This window comes from Apteryx rowi, unplaced genomic scaffold, assembly GCF_003343035.1.
Source record: "Apteryx rowi isolate R43461 unplaced genomic scaffold, aptRow1 scaffold_16, whole genome shotgun sequence".
NCBI classification, from domain to species: Eukaryota; Metazoa; Chordata; class Aves; order Apterygiformes; family Apterygidae; genus Apteryx; species Apteryx rowi.
Genome location: NW_020447863.1, coordinates 640,763 through 658,084, shown reverse-complemented (window position 1 = coordinate 658,084; position 17,322 = coordinate 640,763). Strand labels below are relative to the sequence as shown.

The 17,322-nt window shown below is 49.0% G+C and overlaps 1 protein-coding gene across 1 annotated transcript; it reads right to left on the bottom strand.

Annotated features, from left to right (window-relative positions):
- Positions 1-258: 258 nt before the first annotated feature.
- On the bottom strand, positions 259-17,119 carry URM1 (ubiquitin related modifier 1). The gene is made up of 6 exons (XM_026059715.1): positions 17,043-17,119; positions 4,556-4,637; positions 3,462-3,510; positions 2,661-2,721; positions 2,419-2,551; positions 259-2,191 (listed from the first exon to the last, which is right to left on the bottom strand). The coding sequence occupies exons 2-6, from the start codon at positions 4,570-4,572 to the stop codon at positions 2,167-2,169; spliced, it is 285 nt and encodes a 94-aa protein (XP_025915500.1). The 5' UTR covers positions 4,573-4,637; positions 17,043-17,119; the 3' UTR covers positions 259-2,166.
- Positions 17,120-17,322: the final 203 nt, after the last annotated feature.

Here is a 17,322-nt window from a genome sequence, read left to right as displayed (position 1 = left end):
GGCGTCTCCGCTGCGGAAAGGAGCCGGGCGGGAGTGGAAGCGGAGGGCTGCTGCGGTCCGACATCCTCCTGCCAGTTCCAAGCAGAGCAGCCCCCATTAAACCACGATCAGGAGGCTTTTAACAGTGAGGCATTATGACTCCGCAAGCCAAGCGACTCCGCCGGGGCTGCCAAGGAAACCCAGGAGGAGGAGGGAAGCATTGCAAGATCCCAGCAAAATTTCACCAAGAGCCGATGTAGGACAAAGCTTGAGGCAAAGAATGTTTTAAAAGACTTTTATTTCAAAAACTTTCGTTACAGGATTTTGTTGTATCCTTCTTCCCCCCTCCCCTCGCCCAGCTTCCCTCACCTCAGTATTTCTAGCTTTTCTAGCGATGATTGAGCTCCTGCTGTAGTAAAAAGCTGCCATCCATCTGGGTCTACCTGCGCTAGTAAGGGGAATAACACTTCCCAAGGAAGGAACTCATCCCATCACGAACAAACAGCTGGGGGGGGGGATGAGAACAGAATAGCCCAGCCTAAGGCAAAGACGCAGCTTAGATGCAGGGCAGGCAGCAGAGCTGAAGATGAACCTGCCTTTTCCCGCTGGGTTTCAGGCCTGTTTCAAGTCGCGCACCACGTACGTTTGCTGCTTTTCAGCTGGTTCCTACCGTCACCTGGATTCCCCCTTACTCTGCCCCGGCCGGCCCGGCGCAGGGCTCGCCCAGCAAAGCTGGCAGCAGGTGAATTCGGGAAAGAGAAGAGTCTTTGGCTCGTGTCGCTTACAAATGGAGCAAGCTGGACTCAAGTTGCGACAGCTGGATTTGAAAAAGGCTGAATATCATTTCATTACCAATAACGTTCTCTGAAGTTAATGTTTCTCAGATGAAACAGCATCGCAGTCCACGGGTACGTCTAGCTACGCAGGTCATGGTAGGGTAAACAAGCCAGAGGGGAGAAGTCAGATGAGGGAATTTTTTTGTGGCACCCTCTCCCTATCAGACAGAATAACTCATCTGTCCGGGGCAGGACAGGAACGGATCCGCGCAGAGAGCCCGCGCACGCGGCGTCAGGGCCAGCCTCCCCGAGCAGAGGCTGGGGCAGTGCGTTGCTCGCTGCAGCCACGGGAGGTCCGGGATGGGGCAGTACAGGGAGCACATCAGCTTTGAGACGGACGGAGAGCAGCCCACAGAAAAGGCGAGCCCTCTGCCCCGGCAGACCCGCTGCTCAGACAGGAATACTGCGGTCGGGCGAAACCACGTGCTCTAAAAGCCATGTATGAACACGGGTGAGAAGGACGGAGGGGAGCGCGAGGAGGACCACGGAAGAAATCCTGGTCAGCCACTGCTAGGAAGCTCACTCAGCACGTTTCAGACCTGTTGGCACCGGCGCTATCTGCTCCGACCCTCCCCTGCGCTGCCATCGTGGCCAGCAGGCTGGCCGGTCCGTGTGTCCAAGGAAACTTCTGGAAAACCGAACGGCATCTCCGTCCTAGCCGCACCGTGCACACCCACTTCCATTACGCTCGCAGGACTTCCTCAGAGCACGCAGCGAGAAGCCTCCCCTCCCGCTGACGGAAAGGGTTAAAAGCCACTCTCTTCCTTTCCGGGTCTCAGCGTTTTCGCTGCGCATTTCAAGCCCTTGCAGCTCCCCGGCCTCCCACTCTCCTTGGGCTGCTGCCGGGAGGCGTCCCGGCGTCCCCCCGGGAACACACGCCGCTTTGTCAGCAAGCAGCCGGGGCAGCGGGCACCGGCCCTACGCAGCCTCGGGCTCCGCGTCTCGCTAGAAGCAACGCAGCTCCCCAGCACTCTCCCCAGGCACAGAACAAACCGAAGGCTGATGAATTCTGTCCCTCACGTTGACAGAAAGATAATTTGTTGCCCTTATCAATCTCTACTGTCTGAGGCCAGGCACGGGTTTATTTACCCCCAAACCAAACGGTTATAAATTGATATTGTTCATGAGCTAGTACTTCACCCTCCTTCGGCTCAGGTATGAAGGAGGCATAAGGCATCAGAAAAACAAACTCAAAAAGCGTAATGTTGCTCTCCCTCTTCCCATGGATGATTAGCAAGACAAGTGCAGAGCCACTGCAGAGGTCGCGCAAGCTGTAATCTCCACCAGCTCATGGAAAAGCTAGTGAAGTTACCTTTTGTTTCCTTGCGTTTCATGTCCCACCCTTCCCCGATCACTTCTGTGGCTTGGTGCAGAGCCTATACAAAAGACACTCTAATAAATAAGCATTGTGTGGAAAAGAATCCCAGCTCCCGGCACCAAAGCAGAGGCATCCCAGCCTTGCTACAAAGCAGCACAGTTCCCCCAGAATGTCTCACTGCCTGCAAAGACACACCGTTCTACTCAATTTTCAGTGCCCCTCTTCCTTTTGGCAAGGAAAAATAAAGTCCCACACGCAGCAGGTGCTCTCTGCTTGCTATGGTACCTGGAAGCGCAGTCAGGAGAGGTGAAAGGAGAACCAAAAGATGGACGCTGTTGCGGTGCACAGCAGGCTGCATGTTGGCAGGGTTTTATTTGGATGTCTAGTAACAAGTGAACTTGCTGGGAAGATGTAGAGCCTGGGCATGGACAGTTCAAGAGAGATTTGGGTGGTTTTAGGTTTTGGTTTGGGTTTTTCGCCCAGGGGTTTGGATTTAAGTCCTCTTGTTTTTCCAGGAGTTCACCCACCGTGTAATGTCGAGATGAAAAGCACATTATCCTGGTCCTGGAGTTTATAATCCAGCTCACCCTGCAGGCCAAGAAAAAAATGAAAAATGGTTTAAATGTCACTTCAAAACACTAACTGCAAAGAAAAAGCAGCTCATAAAAAAATGGGGAGCGTTAGGGAGCGCAGAGGGGAAAGGCTGAGGTTTTAGCCTTAAAGGAAGCAAAGGTGAGAGATCAGAGAGGGAGCTGACACACATTATCCCAGGAACACGCCGCTTTCTGGACCATGGTATCGACAGAACAGGTGGTTGCCCAAGGCAGGAAAATAGTTAGTGACTGTTTTTTGTCTGAGCTCAACAGTGGACCGAGAAGGGAAGATATTAAGCAGGTGCCACTTTGGGTGGAAATCTCCCTGGCGTTGTCCTCCCCAGCTGTGCTACCACCTTACATTGGTCAAGGGGGTCTTGCAACTGCCCAGGGCTCTGACGCTGCCTGGTACCCACCAAGCTGTTATCCCAAGCATGGGTGAAAGCAGCGCAGCTCCCAGAGGTGTGAAGCCTGTTGCTAGAGGTCAGGGAATGTGGGTGATCTCTTTTCAGACACCAACTGGCTGATGAGACTCAGCAGGTTAGATAACGGCTCCAGGCTTTCAAACAGCCACTGTGGCACAATACATGGTGAGAGATCCCAGTCCACCCCTTCCCCCTCAAATATTAGATGCTTCGCTTGGGGCAAGAATCAGAAATAGCTTCTCTGAGAGCAACCACAGAACAGACAGAGCAGTATTCTCAACAAAGAAAGTCAAACTGAAGGAGTACAGACCATTAGTTCCCAGTCCGCGTCGTTGATGAGCACCAAAATTCCTGGCCTCCTGCAGAACACAGAGAAATAATTAGGATATAGGGCTGCTAAAAAAGCTTCACAAATAGTTAAGAACAAGGGATTTAAAAGCACAGATCACAAGCTGACTGCCTGTAAAGCCAAAGAGGAAAAAGGAATCCTAGCACGGAGGTGGAAACAGGTACAGTCTGTGCCCTTTCTAGATCAAATAAAGGGGAGGCAGGAGCAATCCCAGAGCTCATTTGAATCAAAATGCACCATTCCTGAGGATGCTCCAAGATGACTACATTTCCGTACGATGTAGAAAAGCCAGGTAATTAAAACCCACGCACCACAGTCGAGCGCAGAGAGCTCGATGCGGAGGTAGGGGAAGCTATTCCGGTGCCCCTACCAAAGGCAGTAAACACCCAGATCCACTCAGAGCCCATGATTACAGGCAAAGGGATTCCCCCTCTTTGATCTTCAGTGTCCTGCAATTGTCTCTCCTGTTACCAGGGGACCTGGCACACGCTTCAGCTCACAAAGATCCGTGACGAATGTTAAACACCCCCAGCGCCACCCCGCAGTCAGGGATGGCTTGCACAGCTCACTCTGCTCCATTTCTCTTGGCTTTTTTTTTTCCTCTCCACGAGGTTGGCCCCATTTTGACAATAAAAATACATTTCCCAGAAGAAATATTTGTTGGCACTTCTCCGAGTGACCGCTTCAGTCCCAGTGATGTCAGCAGGGAACGGACAGACCTGCTAAAACTCCTGGAATTGAGAATACATATGCTACCAGTGCTCCAGGTGACAACATGGAGAACACAAAGCGTATGCGTTTCTGCTTCAGATTTAAGGTTTAAGGATCTGGGGTGAGAGCTGCAAAAGGCAGACATACTCTCTGTGGAGCACTGCAAGATTTAGCTTGGAATTCCTTCCAAATCAATGGGACACCCTCCTCATTATCACTTTAGCATATCCCATATTTTCATAGACATTAACTTCCTCCTTGCAACCAGCATGAAAAATGTATCCCAAACCACAGGGATCAACAGAGAGAGAAACACAAGAAAGATTCACAACATTTGTACTTACACAGAATCCCCTTGCATAAATAATTCCGGTCGTTCTTTCAACAAATTCTGTTTGATCCACTTTAGCAGGTTTCTGATATCCCCTGAAAGGAGAAAGGACACAGCAGTTTACAGACCAGCTGATGGCTCCTAGCTGATGCCAGAACAAAGTGATTGTCCACAAAAGAGTGGAGGAGGAACATGCAGGACAGGTGGGGAGAGCTGCAAACCTTCACTAATAAGAAACCGCAGAACAGAATTGTCCCTTAGCAGCACCTAATGCGCACCCCCGAACCAAGGGAGCCCTGAGCCCCAAACTCTACAGCAGAAAAGGTTTGCTCCTTCCCAGAGAAAGGGCAATTCAAGGAACGGCGCTCTTTGGTTGCACGACAAAGTGCAGCTCTTTAGAGGAGTAACAGAAGGAAACCTTGAGCTGGTCCAGATCGGCACTCCCCAGGAAGGGCTACGTCCTTTACCGAGCACACGTGCACACGTTAAATGCATCCCCACAAAGAATTAATGCAGAGTTAATGCTGAGAAGTCAAGCCAGCCGGAGAGTCCAGATGTTAATATTTCTTTAACACCTCCCATGTCCTGCATATTCTGTTATTACCTAACAAACTCATGTTTCACTGCACGTATGTTTAATTAGATTTAAAAAAATCCAAAGAAGTAAGCCGAACTATCCGAAAGGAATACCTGGTGGACACTGTTAGTACCAAAACCAGCACGTATTCTTGGGGACAAGAGCTCCGCTGCACGAACACATGTATAACCGTGCATGAAATACACGGGCACTGCCCGCGGTGCTTGTATTTTGGCCGCTTGTAATCTCCTTTGGCGTCACACCGGCTGTCGTAGCCGTGTGTTCCCCACGCCGTGCCCTCTCCCTCCGCACAAGCCACCCTCCCGCTGCACTTCGGGCGAACAGCTCCTTTATTAAAGCTCAGCCTTTATCTTCCCATTTCAGTAGGTGACAGGAAGGATTTGTCTTCATGTAAAAGGAGGAGGAGACACTGCTGGCGGGTTTTTATAGTATCAATTTTACTTTGTGAGGCAAAAACAATTTCTTTAGCGATAGCATCAGTTAATTTCCTATTGGAGAGGTGAGAAGCGGCAGAGGGGGAGAATAATCCGTTACAGGGTTTAGAGGAGCTGACAAATTACAACGTGGAGTTCTCCTGCATTTGCCTCTATATTTCACCGTTCCACAAACCGCTTCATCATTCTGAATCCACAATCAGTTATTCTCCCGGGGCTCCTTTAAACAGCCCTTTGAAAGCCCCCAAAGAGTTTTGTTTGTTTTAGAGGCACAAGGAAGCTTCCCCAACGCGCCGATCCGCCGCCGAGGGCTGCAGCCCCTCTCGGCAGCGCAAGCAGGGACGGCGGAGGGGTTTCCGCGTCTCCCTCACGTGTGATAACCTAGTTCCAGTCACGGGGAACCTTTTCACACGCCTCTCTCAGACAGAGCTAAAATTAAACGCCGGCATCCTGTTCCCCGTGCGTCGGCTTCAGGACCAGCAAAAATAAACGTGCTCGTAGCAGCTCGGCTCAAGCTCTGCCTTAAAGCGGGATGTGATGGGATCACAGACGCTACCCGGGACAGAGCAAAGTTACCCCCGTCATTTCTGCCACGCCGAGGCTTTCCTTTGCGTCAAGGATGAGACAGCCCTGGCGCAGGCAGGTGCACATCTCGGCAATGGGGACATGTCCGACTGCAGCAGACGGGGGCCTTTTTTCCGGGGGCAGGAGACGCTCTGCGGTTCCCCCCGTTTCCCCTCCCGTTCCCGCGGGCCTCAGCGGCGCGGGATCGCAGGCTGCCTCCGCAGCACGTGGGTCCCGCCGCCGCGCCGGGGCCTCCCAGGGAATGCCAAAAGGGGACGGCTCCCATCATGGCATGGGGATCTGCTTCGCGCCGGAAAGCTGCCCCCTAAACCGCATCCCCTGCCCGCGGCCGACCCAAGACTCCCCTATAACGGTGTGTAGTTAAGAGCACAGAAGAGACCTTTTTCTGCTGCTTTCGTAGCCACGTCTGCCACGCAGCAGACGCACCGCGCTGGTCGGGCAGCCCCCGGCGCGAGAGTTAAGCGTATTTGCCTCGCGCTGAAAAACGCTGCTGCAACGCGAAGCCCTCGGGATCCCCCACCCAAACGGCTCCCGCGCTCCGTCACCAAGAAATGAAAGCCGAAGAGGAAGAAAGCCGGCGCGAAGCCTGCAGGAGGAGGAGGAGGAGGAGGGGGCCGCGAAGGGGCCGCCAGCCCCAGCGCGACGACGCCGGCGAGCTGTTTCATATTTATGCGGGGGGCACTCGCGGCAGGGCACACAATGAGCCGGGCCGTACCCGATTCGCCGCAGATGGAATAAGCAGCCCTCTCCCCGGGACCTTGCGGGGGAGATCATTTAAACAGCAACACGCGGCGCCGGCTGCGTAAAAGACAGCCACCTCGAAGCAGCTCGGACGAAGGGGCGAGAGGACTGATTTATTTGAGCCTGTGCTGGAAGACTCCCTCACCCCTGCTCCGTCCATAATAAATGCTGTTTTCAGCCCCACCTGAGCCTACGTTCGTTTACGCCTCCCCTAGGAGTCACGTACACGCATCCTGAAGAATTAGCAGGAAAAAACTGATATCCCCATGCATGCCTGGAGCTTCCCTGCTCCAAGCAGCAATGAAAATTAGGACTCCTTCCCCACAGCCAACCTGAAGACATAATACTTTCAGCTGCTTTCTCAGCACTGGTTTTTTGCCCACCCTCATGTCTCTACATTTTGTACACCAGTATTACCAGAACAAATCAATTATAAAGGATGAAAAATGACCAGAACCACACCAAAACCATCTCCCCCAAGTAGGATATTGAAAAGGAACAAGATGGCTTATGTTGCGAGGGGGTGTGGAGAAGCCATCTTGCAGTTCGGTCTTGATCAACGACTCAGGATCCTCTATGTTATCATAACGGAAATAAGAAGCAGCAAATTGGAGCACAGCTGCTCCTCCCTTATTACCGACACACGGATCCTTCCTACGACCTTTGCTTTGCGGCACCGTGCTACGGGTCTAACGCAGGTTTCCAGCTCCTCGGGCTGAGGATTTGCCAGGCAAACATCAGGCCCCTAGAAATGACATACAAGAAGGAAAAAACATCAACCTGGCCAGGCATCACATCCACTGACAAGTTAAACCGTCGCTACCGGCACAGCAATTTTATACTCCTGTTGCTGCTAGAGCTGGTGCCTATCGCCAGAACAGAGGCGTTCGCTGTTCACAGGAGCGGCGCCGAGCTGCGCATGCTGGCACCTGGCGGTGGCGGGGACCATGCGTTTTGGCCCAAGAGTGAGGTTCAGGTGGTTGCTCAGATGATCCAGCATCTCTCCCCTAGGTCACCAGTTCACGTCCAGCTCATCACAGTAATGACGTATATTTATTATTGCTGCACAGCCTCAATGAAATCCCTTCAGTAGCCTGCTCCGTCTCCTTCACAGCAAACATCCACACCACAAAATCCACTCTAATTATCGCTGACTGCCCTCACCGTTGGCGGTGTCAGCAGAGAAGCCAGAGCAAAACGGGCCAAGGGAGCTGAACTCTCCTCAAACTGCAAAGGAGGGGCTGAAGCACATGGCAGGAAAGCCCCAGCTCATTTGTACACAGAGGCAGCTTCTGTTGCCTGTGCAACAGTACAAACCCCTCCAAATTCTCAGGAAAAAATAATCTAAAGTTAATTAAAAAAAGAAAAAACGGCAAACATTTGAGAAAACTGCTTAACTCAAGTGCGCAGATGGGAGCTCAAATCCACAATACATGCATAAAACAAATCACCCAGTGAAACACACAGCTCAGGAAAACGAAGTGGGCGCTTGCAGTGACACAAAGTCACTGGCTCGTCACGCCAGCGGACAGGATGCAAAAGCTGCAGTGAGCGTGCACACAAAAACCCAGCAGCGCCGGCTCATTTTCAGCCCAGCTGCATTATAAACATTCCTGATTGTGGCAGGAAGAACTGCAGAGCCCGCTCAGCGCGCTCGCGTAGCCTCTGAGGCCTGATCTTCTGCATTATCCCAACTGTTCATTGATGAAGAATCTGCTGAGCTTCCCCTGCAAGAGAAATGAAGCTAGGACTCCATTTTAGTACTGCCTGGAACAAGAGCCTGGGTTCATTTGCACCCTCAAAACCAAGGCTGAAATCCATAGATCTTTCCCAGCTCAATAAAACCTCCCGGGCCTGACAGATTCATCAGTGATAACTCAGCAAAGAGGGCGCTCACTGTGTGCAGAGAGAAAACAGGTGCCTAGAATAAGAAACATCGAGCTGGATGTTACACTAGAAAAACCTCACGCTGAACTGATAAATGTGCAGAAACGCAGAAGGGTTTTGCGCAACTGTAATATCGGTTGACATGAACACACAACTCTCTGCTACCAGGGAGCTGCATAGGTCGCCGGCAGATTCACGCGCATTAATGCAATGCCCAGACATCTCCGTATCCCCCACCTTAAAATCCACGTACAAACTAGTGCACAGCGCAAAATGCCTGGAAGGGCATCCAGAGGGTGTAATTCTTGCCATATTCTTTCTTGGCTGCAGAACTGAGAGCTCATTTCAGGCAAATAGGGGATCCCTATAAAGGCCTAACCATGGCAAATTCCCTTCTGGTCTGTAATAAATAAGATATATGCAGCGCTGGTCACTAAGGGGTCAGTGCTGCAAGAGCACAGGCAGTTTTCCCGGGCCGCCTTGCGGATACCTCCCTGTGGGGTACCATTTCTTTGACCCAGAATAAGATCATTTATCATACTGACCATGGCTGAGCTCCAATTTGCCGAGGTCACTAACTCTGGACGGGCGCCGCTCCACCCCCATTCTCAGCCACCGGCCTGTAACCATGACAAAGCCCCTTCCCGGCCGCTCCTCTCCCATTATTCCCCCTGCCTGCATGGAAATGTGTGGAAAGACAATTTGTAACCCCCTTTCGCCGCTGAAGCGGCTTGGTTTTAAAACAGGCGACCTAACTCCCAATACCTGCCGCCCCTCCAGGTGAACGCCCTCGCCATGCTTTGGCATTTTAGGGCACTCCAGGAATCCGTTCTCCCAGAAAGCGTGTTACAAAACCTGACCGAAGGATTCTTCAGACTCCTCCAATCTCCCATCTGATACACGACTCATTCACCAAAGCAAAGGTGTGCCATAAACTGCAGAAGAAGAAGGGAAGAGCTTATACGAATGGAGTCGCAGGCAACCAGGTTCAGTGCTGCGTGGAGGGAGCAGCAAGGCTGAGAAGAGCAAAATCCATTTTCTCTGACAAGCGCACAAGCCAATCCTGACACATACTGGAGTGGGCAGTGACTTAAGTGCCGTGAAAAAAATTAGGGGGTAACTACAGCCAGACATAAGAGATCCCGATCACTGCTCTCATCTGCTCTTGTTCGCAACAGGAGAATGTCAAGGCCTTGGCTTCTGTAATTTTTAATTGCGTTATGACATTCTTGTCTCTAATCGCAGCTAGGAGAGAACCCTTCGCAATGCTCTTCTCCGCTTCCTTGTATCCACACGATGGGAAGACATCACCAGGGTCTTCCATAATCCGCCTGTTAACAGAGTGAAGACTCAGATCCCAGCCATCACCCAGTAACTCTCAGACATGAGATTTTCTCACAACTCACAAGAACTGGAGAAGAGCTGCCTGGGATCTTTAATTCCGCACAGTTTGGTAGTAGGAGAACACAAGTTCAAGGGATCTCCAATCCCATTTGCTAGCCAGCAGCAAGTCTCCAGATCCATCAGCTCCTGTCACAAGAAAGCAGCTCGGAGCTGATCCTCAGGGTAAACCTAATCCCTACACATTTCCAAAGTCAGAGCATCTAATCCTATAACACCCAATGCTATTGTCACTTCAGGCTCCCAAATAAATGCCAGTGCACCAAACTGTCTCTTTTAATTAGGATCACAGATCACTAGTGCTGGTCCAGGGTCTTGCCTCTTGTTCAAAATTGTCAAAGGAAGGAACCGGGGAGAGCCTCAAAGCTGTATTCCACAGGCAGAAAAAGGCTGGATTAGGGATTGCAGACATCAAAAATAATGTCTTGTTAACAGTTCTCCCGTAATTTTATCCTTCTACCCGTGCAGAATTATTCTCCACAAAAGACCATCCTGAGTTCTGCCCACTCAGATTTTAAAAAGCTTGAGCAACACAGGGCTTCTACCAAAACCCCGACAAGACTGTGCCACGGTCTAATAGTTCTTGCAATTAAGAATCTTCCTACTACACAGTCCAAATTCCCATTTCTTCATTCCTCCCTATCAATCCGTGCTATCCGTGATATTGCATCACCCCAGCTACTATCTGTCCTTCCCCGTGATAAAGGAGATACCTCACCTCATCACTTTTCCATTGAGTTATCCTGCTTAACCTTGAACTGTTGCTGGATAATTTTTTTAAGCTGCTCAGGAAGACAATTCAAAGAATGCATTACCGACTGCAGGCACAAAGCTCGGCTGAAACCCATCAAACTGAAATTTCCCCTCTCCTATTTTCCTGACTTCTGGGTTTTTGTGTGCGTACAGGCACACAGAGGGTCGAAAAGGAAAACCTTATCACTATCGCAAGGGACTACGCGGAGCTCACGGGAGCCCAGAGTCCACAAAGGAACGTGACTGCTCATGCAGAGAAGGTGCAGAGGGATTTCCCGGCAGCCTGGCACCGTCCTGCTCGCAGGGAATCCCCTGGGCCGGGCTCGCTCTGGCACTGCCAGCGGGATACCACAGCCCCCTGAAGGCAGCTCCTCACCCCCTTTCCAGCCTCGCTGGTGGCCAGGGTCCTCCCTGGCTGTTGGGTGAACGGGTCTCGCATCTCACTAGCCGCCGTGATTTCATCCTGCTAAATACAGAAATCGCGCAGCGTCCAGTCCTTGCCTCTCACTTGCAGGCTAAGATTTGCTTTGCTATTATTAGACTTTCATCCCCGGCAAGCACCATTAAACCGAGTCCTGTCCACCCAAGCCAGCCACCCCCACAGATCCTCCAAGCCCCTCAGTCTTACTTGAAAGGGGAAAAGAAAGGGCCAGTGAGATGATCAGGGTAGGGGGAGAAGGGGGGGAGGATTTACAAGTGAATGGAGGTAAGAATGGAGCAGTTTGTGGGATAAAGGGGCTGCAGAGGGAGCTTTACAGATGTGCAGAGGGACGGCGGCTCATTGTTTAATTAAGCAGAAAGTGGCTCTTTTGAAAAGCAATTTTGCACAGGAGCTCTGAGCTCAGCAAACAACTCCTGCGAGTGAGGGCAGGAGGAGAAAGGAACAGCTGGCCCGGAGCCGTGTGAACCGCATGCTAAGCGGTTTAAAGGGCCCGAATCCTCCTCCCCGGCCCTGCTCCGCTGCCACCCTCTGAACAGTGCTGTCACCACAGCAAATCCCACCAAGAGAAAAGAGGGAGCAGGGCGGGGGGGCTGGCACAGAAAGGTTATCCTACTAGGTGTCCGCGCTGCAATACAGCGGCTGGGAAGGAGGGTGGAAAAGCCAGGCTTTGTTATCACATGGATTTGCTCACACACAAGAGCTGGTTTCTCTGTGCCTGGGAAGCTCCTTCCACAATGAGTTGGGATGAGCTGATCCGGTAAGGAGGCTCCTCGGCCTCCCGGGAGAGCGCTGGGACTGCTCCTGCGAGGATCTGAATTGCTTCGGCTTTTCCTTAGAAAGGAGCCGCTCCCGGCGCAGAAGTGAGCGTCGCCTCGCCGGGACGGCTCCGCGGACACAGCACCCGCCAGCAGCTCCGCGGCGTGCCGAAGGCTCGCCCCGCAGCGGGGAGCGTGCAACGTGACGGCGACCCCACGGCATTGCACCAGGCGCCCGGTGCCACGGACGTGGCTGCACACACTCATCGCAGGAAAGAGCAGCCGGGACCCAGGGCTGAACGCTGCCTTCAGTCTAGGCTGAGGTTTCACCCTGGGCAACCCATGGAGCCTCCTCTTCCTCGCCAGTAAATATATAATTACCTGCCTGAGAGAGATGCATAAGTAGGGGAAAAAAACCAGGGTCCTTTGAGGACTGAAAGTGCCGTACCCTGTGGTTAAAAAGGATTGGATTGCATGAAATTCCATAAAGTTATGTTTTATTATTGTTCTTCCAATAAGTCGCTGCATTACCAGAAATAATTTTATTCCTTTTTCGGAGTGAGTTTAAAAACATTAGGAATAATAAGCACAGCAATAAAAGCATTCCAGAATAGTAATAACTTATTAACTGCTAAATACTCCCCAGCAATAGTACTGGGCATTTGCAGACAACCGATGCCAACTTTCACTCCTGATTTTACACATTGCTTTGGCACAGGTCCCCAGTCAATTCCGAACACACGCCATGCTGTATTTTTTAAGCCACTCTGCCTGTAACACAGGTCTGATCTCCCGAGATCCCCAGGCTCTTTTCTGAGATGATGAATGCTCCCAGCTCCCCAGCAGTCCTCCATGCTGCACAGAGCAAGGCCTCCGGAAAGCAAAGCTCCTGAGGAGCAGACCCCGCTCTTCTCTACAGGGATTTTCACATAAGCAGCACTCAGCAGATTATTTTAATTTCCCTCTAAAAAATCTGATTAGCAACAGGGTTTTTCCCTGGGGTTTTGGTAAAGGGAAACCACAAACAATTACCAAAACACACTGATTAAAAATTTATCCTTTCAAACTTGCAAGTGCCAAAACACGCAGCGAATTCTTGACTGCTCCAGAAGGTCCGAGCGATCACTGCTGACACTTGTTACCGCCCCTCCAAAAACACAAGTCCGATCACCAAAACCATGGGAGAAGTTCCCTTACAGCTGGAATCAGAAGGCCTGGGACCCGCAGCTGAGCAGCCCGCGGCCCAACCACTAGACTTTGTAAACAGCCCCAAGCCCCGACACAACATCCAGTAGAGAGCACAGCGGTAAGGTTTTGTAAACACTCTTCGTCAGCATGACACCGCTGATCTAAACCTGAAATTACCACAAGGGTTAAACAATGCCTGTTATTTCCTACCCTTCCAACAGAGTCAATGCAATTCGCATGGCCATAGACAAATCCACCACTGTGCGTCCCAGCGAGATGGAGGAAGGAGCTCCGACATCACTTGCAGAGCAGTCATACAATGATCTATTTGATTACTGAAGCACTTGGTTAAATTACTGTGGCTTGTTTCAGGAGGAGGCTGCCAAATACATTTTCAGTTTTTAATTTAGGGTTTCTCTCTTTTATGCTCCATTGTCTCTAATAGCCTCTCAGATGCTTGAAAATAAAGTTGATTTCCCTGCCAATTTAATCCTCTCTCCGTGTGACAAATATCGTTATTCCCTCTGCTGCTTTCTCCCACACATACTGTTTTTATGCAGAATAAGCCAACAGGGCATTAGTGCCTTTAGATCCTCTAACAGCATTATCAATGAGATCATCAAAATATTCGGCAATTTGGGACAAGATTCTTGTTTAACCGGACATCATCTTTTTGCAGCAGCTCTAAAAGATTACACAGTGCCGCGTAAAGCGCAGCTTATGTAAAACTATCGGCCTATACAGATATATCACACCTTTTTAAATTCCTAGTTGGCAGCAACTTAAACATGCAGGCTAAACCAGCTCCACTTTGGAAATTAGGAACTGCTGTTTTATTGACATTGTAAGGATACAAAAAGCCCCCTGGATAACAAAAATAGGTCTTGCCACATGGCTGTACCCCTAGCAGCTTGCTCTGGTCCCATTTGCAGATTCCTTCCTCCTGCCTTTACTAATCCCCCCAGGAGCCCATCTCCAGGCATCAGAAAAGGACAGAGAATCAAATCTTCTCAAAAAAGTTAACTGGATTTTGAATCCACCCACTTTCCACCTAGCGCCTATTATCAGGAAATTAAGGAAAATGACCACACACTAATTTGTTAAAACAACATTATTGCCATTCAGAGAACACTGCCCTTGTCAAATATGGAGCACAGGCTGTTCCACTCACTTAAATATTTGTAGGTATTTGCTCAGTAATTTTCTATCTCCATTCACCTCTGGGATATATATACATAAATGCCTAAACAATTAAATTATAGCTGGGCCCAATGTCCCAGAGAGAAGCAGCTCCTCAGCAAAAAGGAGGACAAAGACAAAAATAATCTAGAAAGAAAGGAAGAGTGGGTAAGGGAGGCCAAAATGGCCAAAAATAAGCTTGACAGCTAATGAAATCAGTTAAAATAGGGTTATAAGTGCAGGTCTTCAAGCAGTATTCATACTACAGACCTTTCCCCAGAGCATTAGGTGATGAACATACAGGGTAAGGTGAGCAAGGAGCAGGCAGCAGCGTGCACAGCTGCGCAGTTGTTTCTCTAATCAGTCTAATTCTGGCTGCACGAGGACAGCAAGGATCGTACCATTAGATATATCTTTATTTACCCAGAGATAGCTGAATTACGCTTCCTTACTGTGAGCGAGGATGGCACTAGGTACACTACAAAATTGCACTGAGTTACCAATTTCTTATTTGCTCATGTTTCTGATTCAATTCTGCAGATTTCTCACCTCTACAACACAATTCTTTACTGGAATATTATGACAGGTGGCTCCAGTGATCCTTTATGGGGCAATTTCAGACATTAACCTCATGTCTGTCTGCCTCATCCTTATGCTGGACGTAACTATCCCTGTAGCAGAAGCTACAGAATTCAGCGTCTGCTCCTCAGTGACTGTAATCCGCAACCAGTCCTATAACTGAAACCAACCTGTCATTCAACACACATGAAAACACCAGACTGTCAATCACAGGAGTTGAAAAGTGGACACCCTGTCCATTCTGCAGCTCCTGTTACAGGGATAGCAGTGTCTGAAAAACAAGGCAGCAGGAAAAAACAGAAACAATAACCTATTAGACGAATCTGGAATGAACCACTGGAGATCAGGGGTCTGAACCCTGAGACAAAGCCAGATCTTCAGGGAGAGGTTTATTCTTTAGGATAAATCCCACTTCTAGTGAAGTCCATAGAAGCCTTCCCATCAACTTCAAATGGGAATGGATCAGGCCACATACAACTGCACCATGGACATCCATCAGGCTAGAAGAATCATTCTTTGGCAGTAATTCTCCCCATCCCCTGACAGAAATAAACAACTCTTGTAATAACCCCTTCTTCCCGAGTATCTGGTCATGGTTTGAATACTACCAATGCAGTAGATGTCAGCAAGTATCCTAAACTTATAGAACACTAAAGAAAATGATACTCTAGTCCCCCAAGTTTAAAAAACAACTAAATGAGTGTTTTGGCATTTCTTTATATCTTCCATCTAAGGATTTTAAGTACTTTAACAGTGCTAGAATTTAATGTTGGAACTCTCTTGTGATACATGAGAGTATCGCTACTACTTCAGTAGCGACAGGGGAAAGTTAAGCAACACGACTAAATTCACAAAGCAAATCAGCATCAGACCAAGGAGTGGAAAGCAAGTTTCTGGATTCCCAGTCCCTGTCATTAACCACAAGATAACACGCTATTTTAGTGCTCCTATCGTATTGGAATTACACATATTTATGTCCAAGCATCAAAAGTGCTGGTACCAATCTCTAATGACGAGGCATGGCAGGAACATTTCAGGCCTCAATGTTCACATCACATAGATTATGGTATTAACCATTCATGAGATATTAGTTGTTAACCTTCATTGATGCTTTGTGTTATTTCAAAGTTTATAATCCCACTCTCAAATAGCATAAAGTGTATCTAGCTGGAAGAATTCAAAACATACCCGCAGCAAAATTATGTTGCAACTGAAGTATGCATACACATAAGGAGAAACAAGAGAGTTAGTACAACACTTTTCTCTACTGATATTCCAAATCACGCAACAGAAATTATTACTGTTCATCACTGGGATACTCAAGTCTTTAGCTTAACAGCATCTTATTTTTTATTGCAGGGAAGGCTATAAGCAATATGTCGAGCATCATGTTCAAGCATGAGCTTTGCCATTTACAACTGCATAGTTAATTTGAAACAATTATATAAACTTAAAAGTCAAACGAATAGGTAAAATACATTCATATTACTTTCCTATACACACACACACATCTATATAATACATATATATGCACATGCATATGTATATGCCTCTTGGAAATGACAAAACAGGCAAAGGAAAAGAGAGAGAGAGAGAGCGCGAGCGAGCGAGCAGGTTAAGGTGGTTTCAAATACCAGTCAAGATAAACATAGACGTGCTGAAAACATTCAGAGGTTGTTGACTGCCCAGGAGGAGGGAGGCAAAAGCCTTAAGGAAGGACTCGTTTCATAATTGCTTAGAGGATAGGAAAGGCGTTCAAACTATTTCTGCTTTGTATTTACTTTGAGGACCAGCCATTGTCTGCCAGGAGATCTGATCAATAACGTGTCTGAAATTGCTTTTAGAACACTAATTCTAGCTGTAAACTAACTAAACTGCTGTACAAACCAGCACTGTTTTGCACATGAATTTCATTTGCTGTCATTCTTTCGACTTATCTAAACATTTCTGGTACTCACAAGGCTCTGGTTGACAGGGCAAGGTCACCTGATGTTTTTTAACACCATCAAACAAGAGTTCTGCACCACCTCTGAAATGAAAAGAACAAACTACTGAGTTTTTGCTTTATCTTCAAAAGAAAAATATTACAAAAGGGTCAATTTACATAGATGCCACAATAGAGAAAGGAAATGACACAGACTGTGCTTCGTATAGGATCCTCTGTCGGTTTTCCTCCCACAGACTGCAAGTTCTTTGGGGAAGCTGGTGTCTCCTATTGCAATCACATAGCTCAGCCAC

What these genes read in the sequence shown, in the direction of transcription:
- URM1 (XM_026059715.1), bottom strand. An exon ending in ACGCGGACTGGGAACTAATG is followed by an intron (nt 2,722 to 3,461) that starts GTCTGTACTCCT and finishes CTTGGCCTGCAG; the next exon opens with GGTGAGCTGGATTATAAACT. An exon ending in TTTCATCTCGACATTACACG is followed by an intron (nt 2,552 to 2,660) that starts GTGGGTGAACTC and finishes GTCCATGCCCAG; the next exon opens with GCTCTACATCTTCCCAGCAA.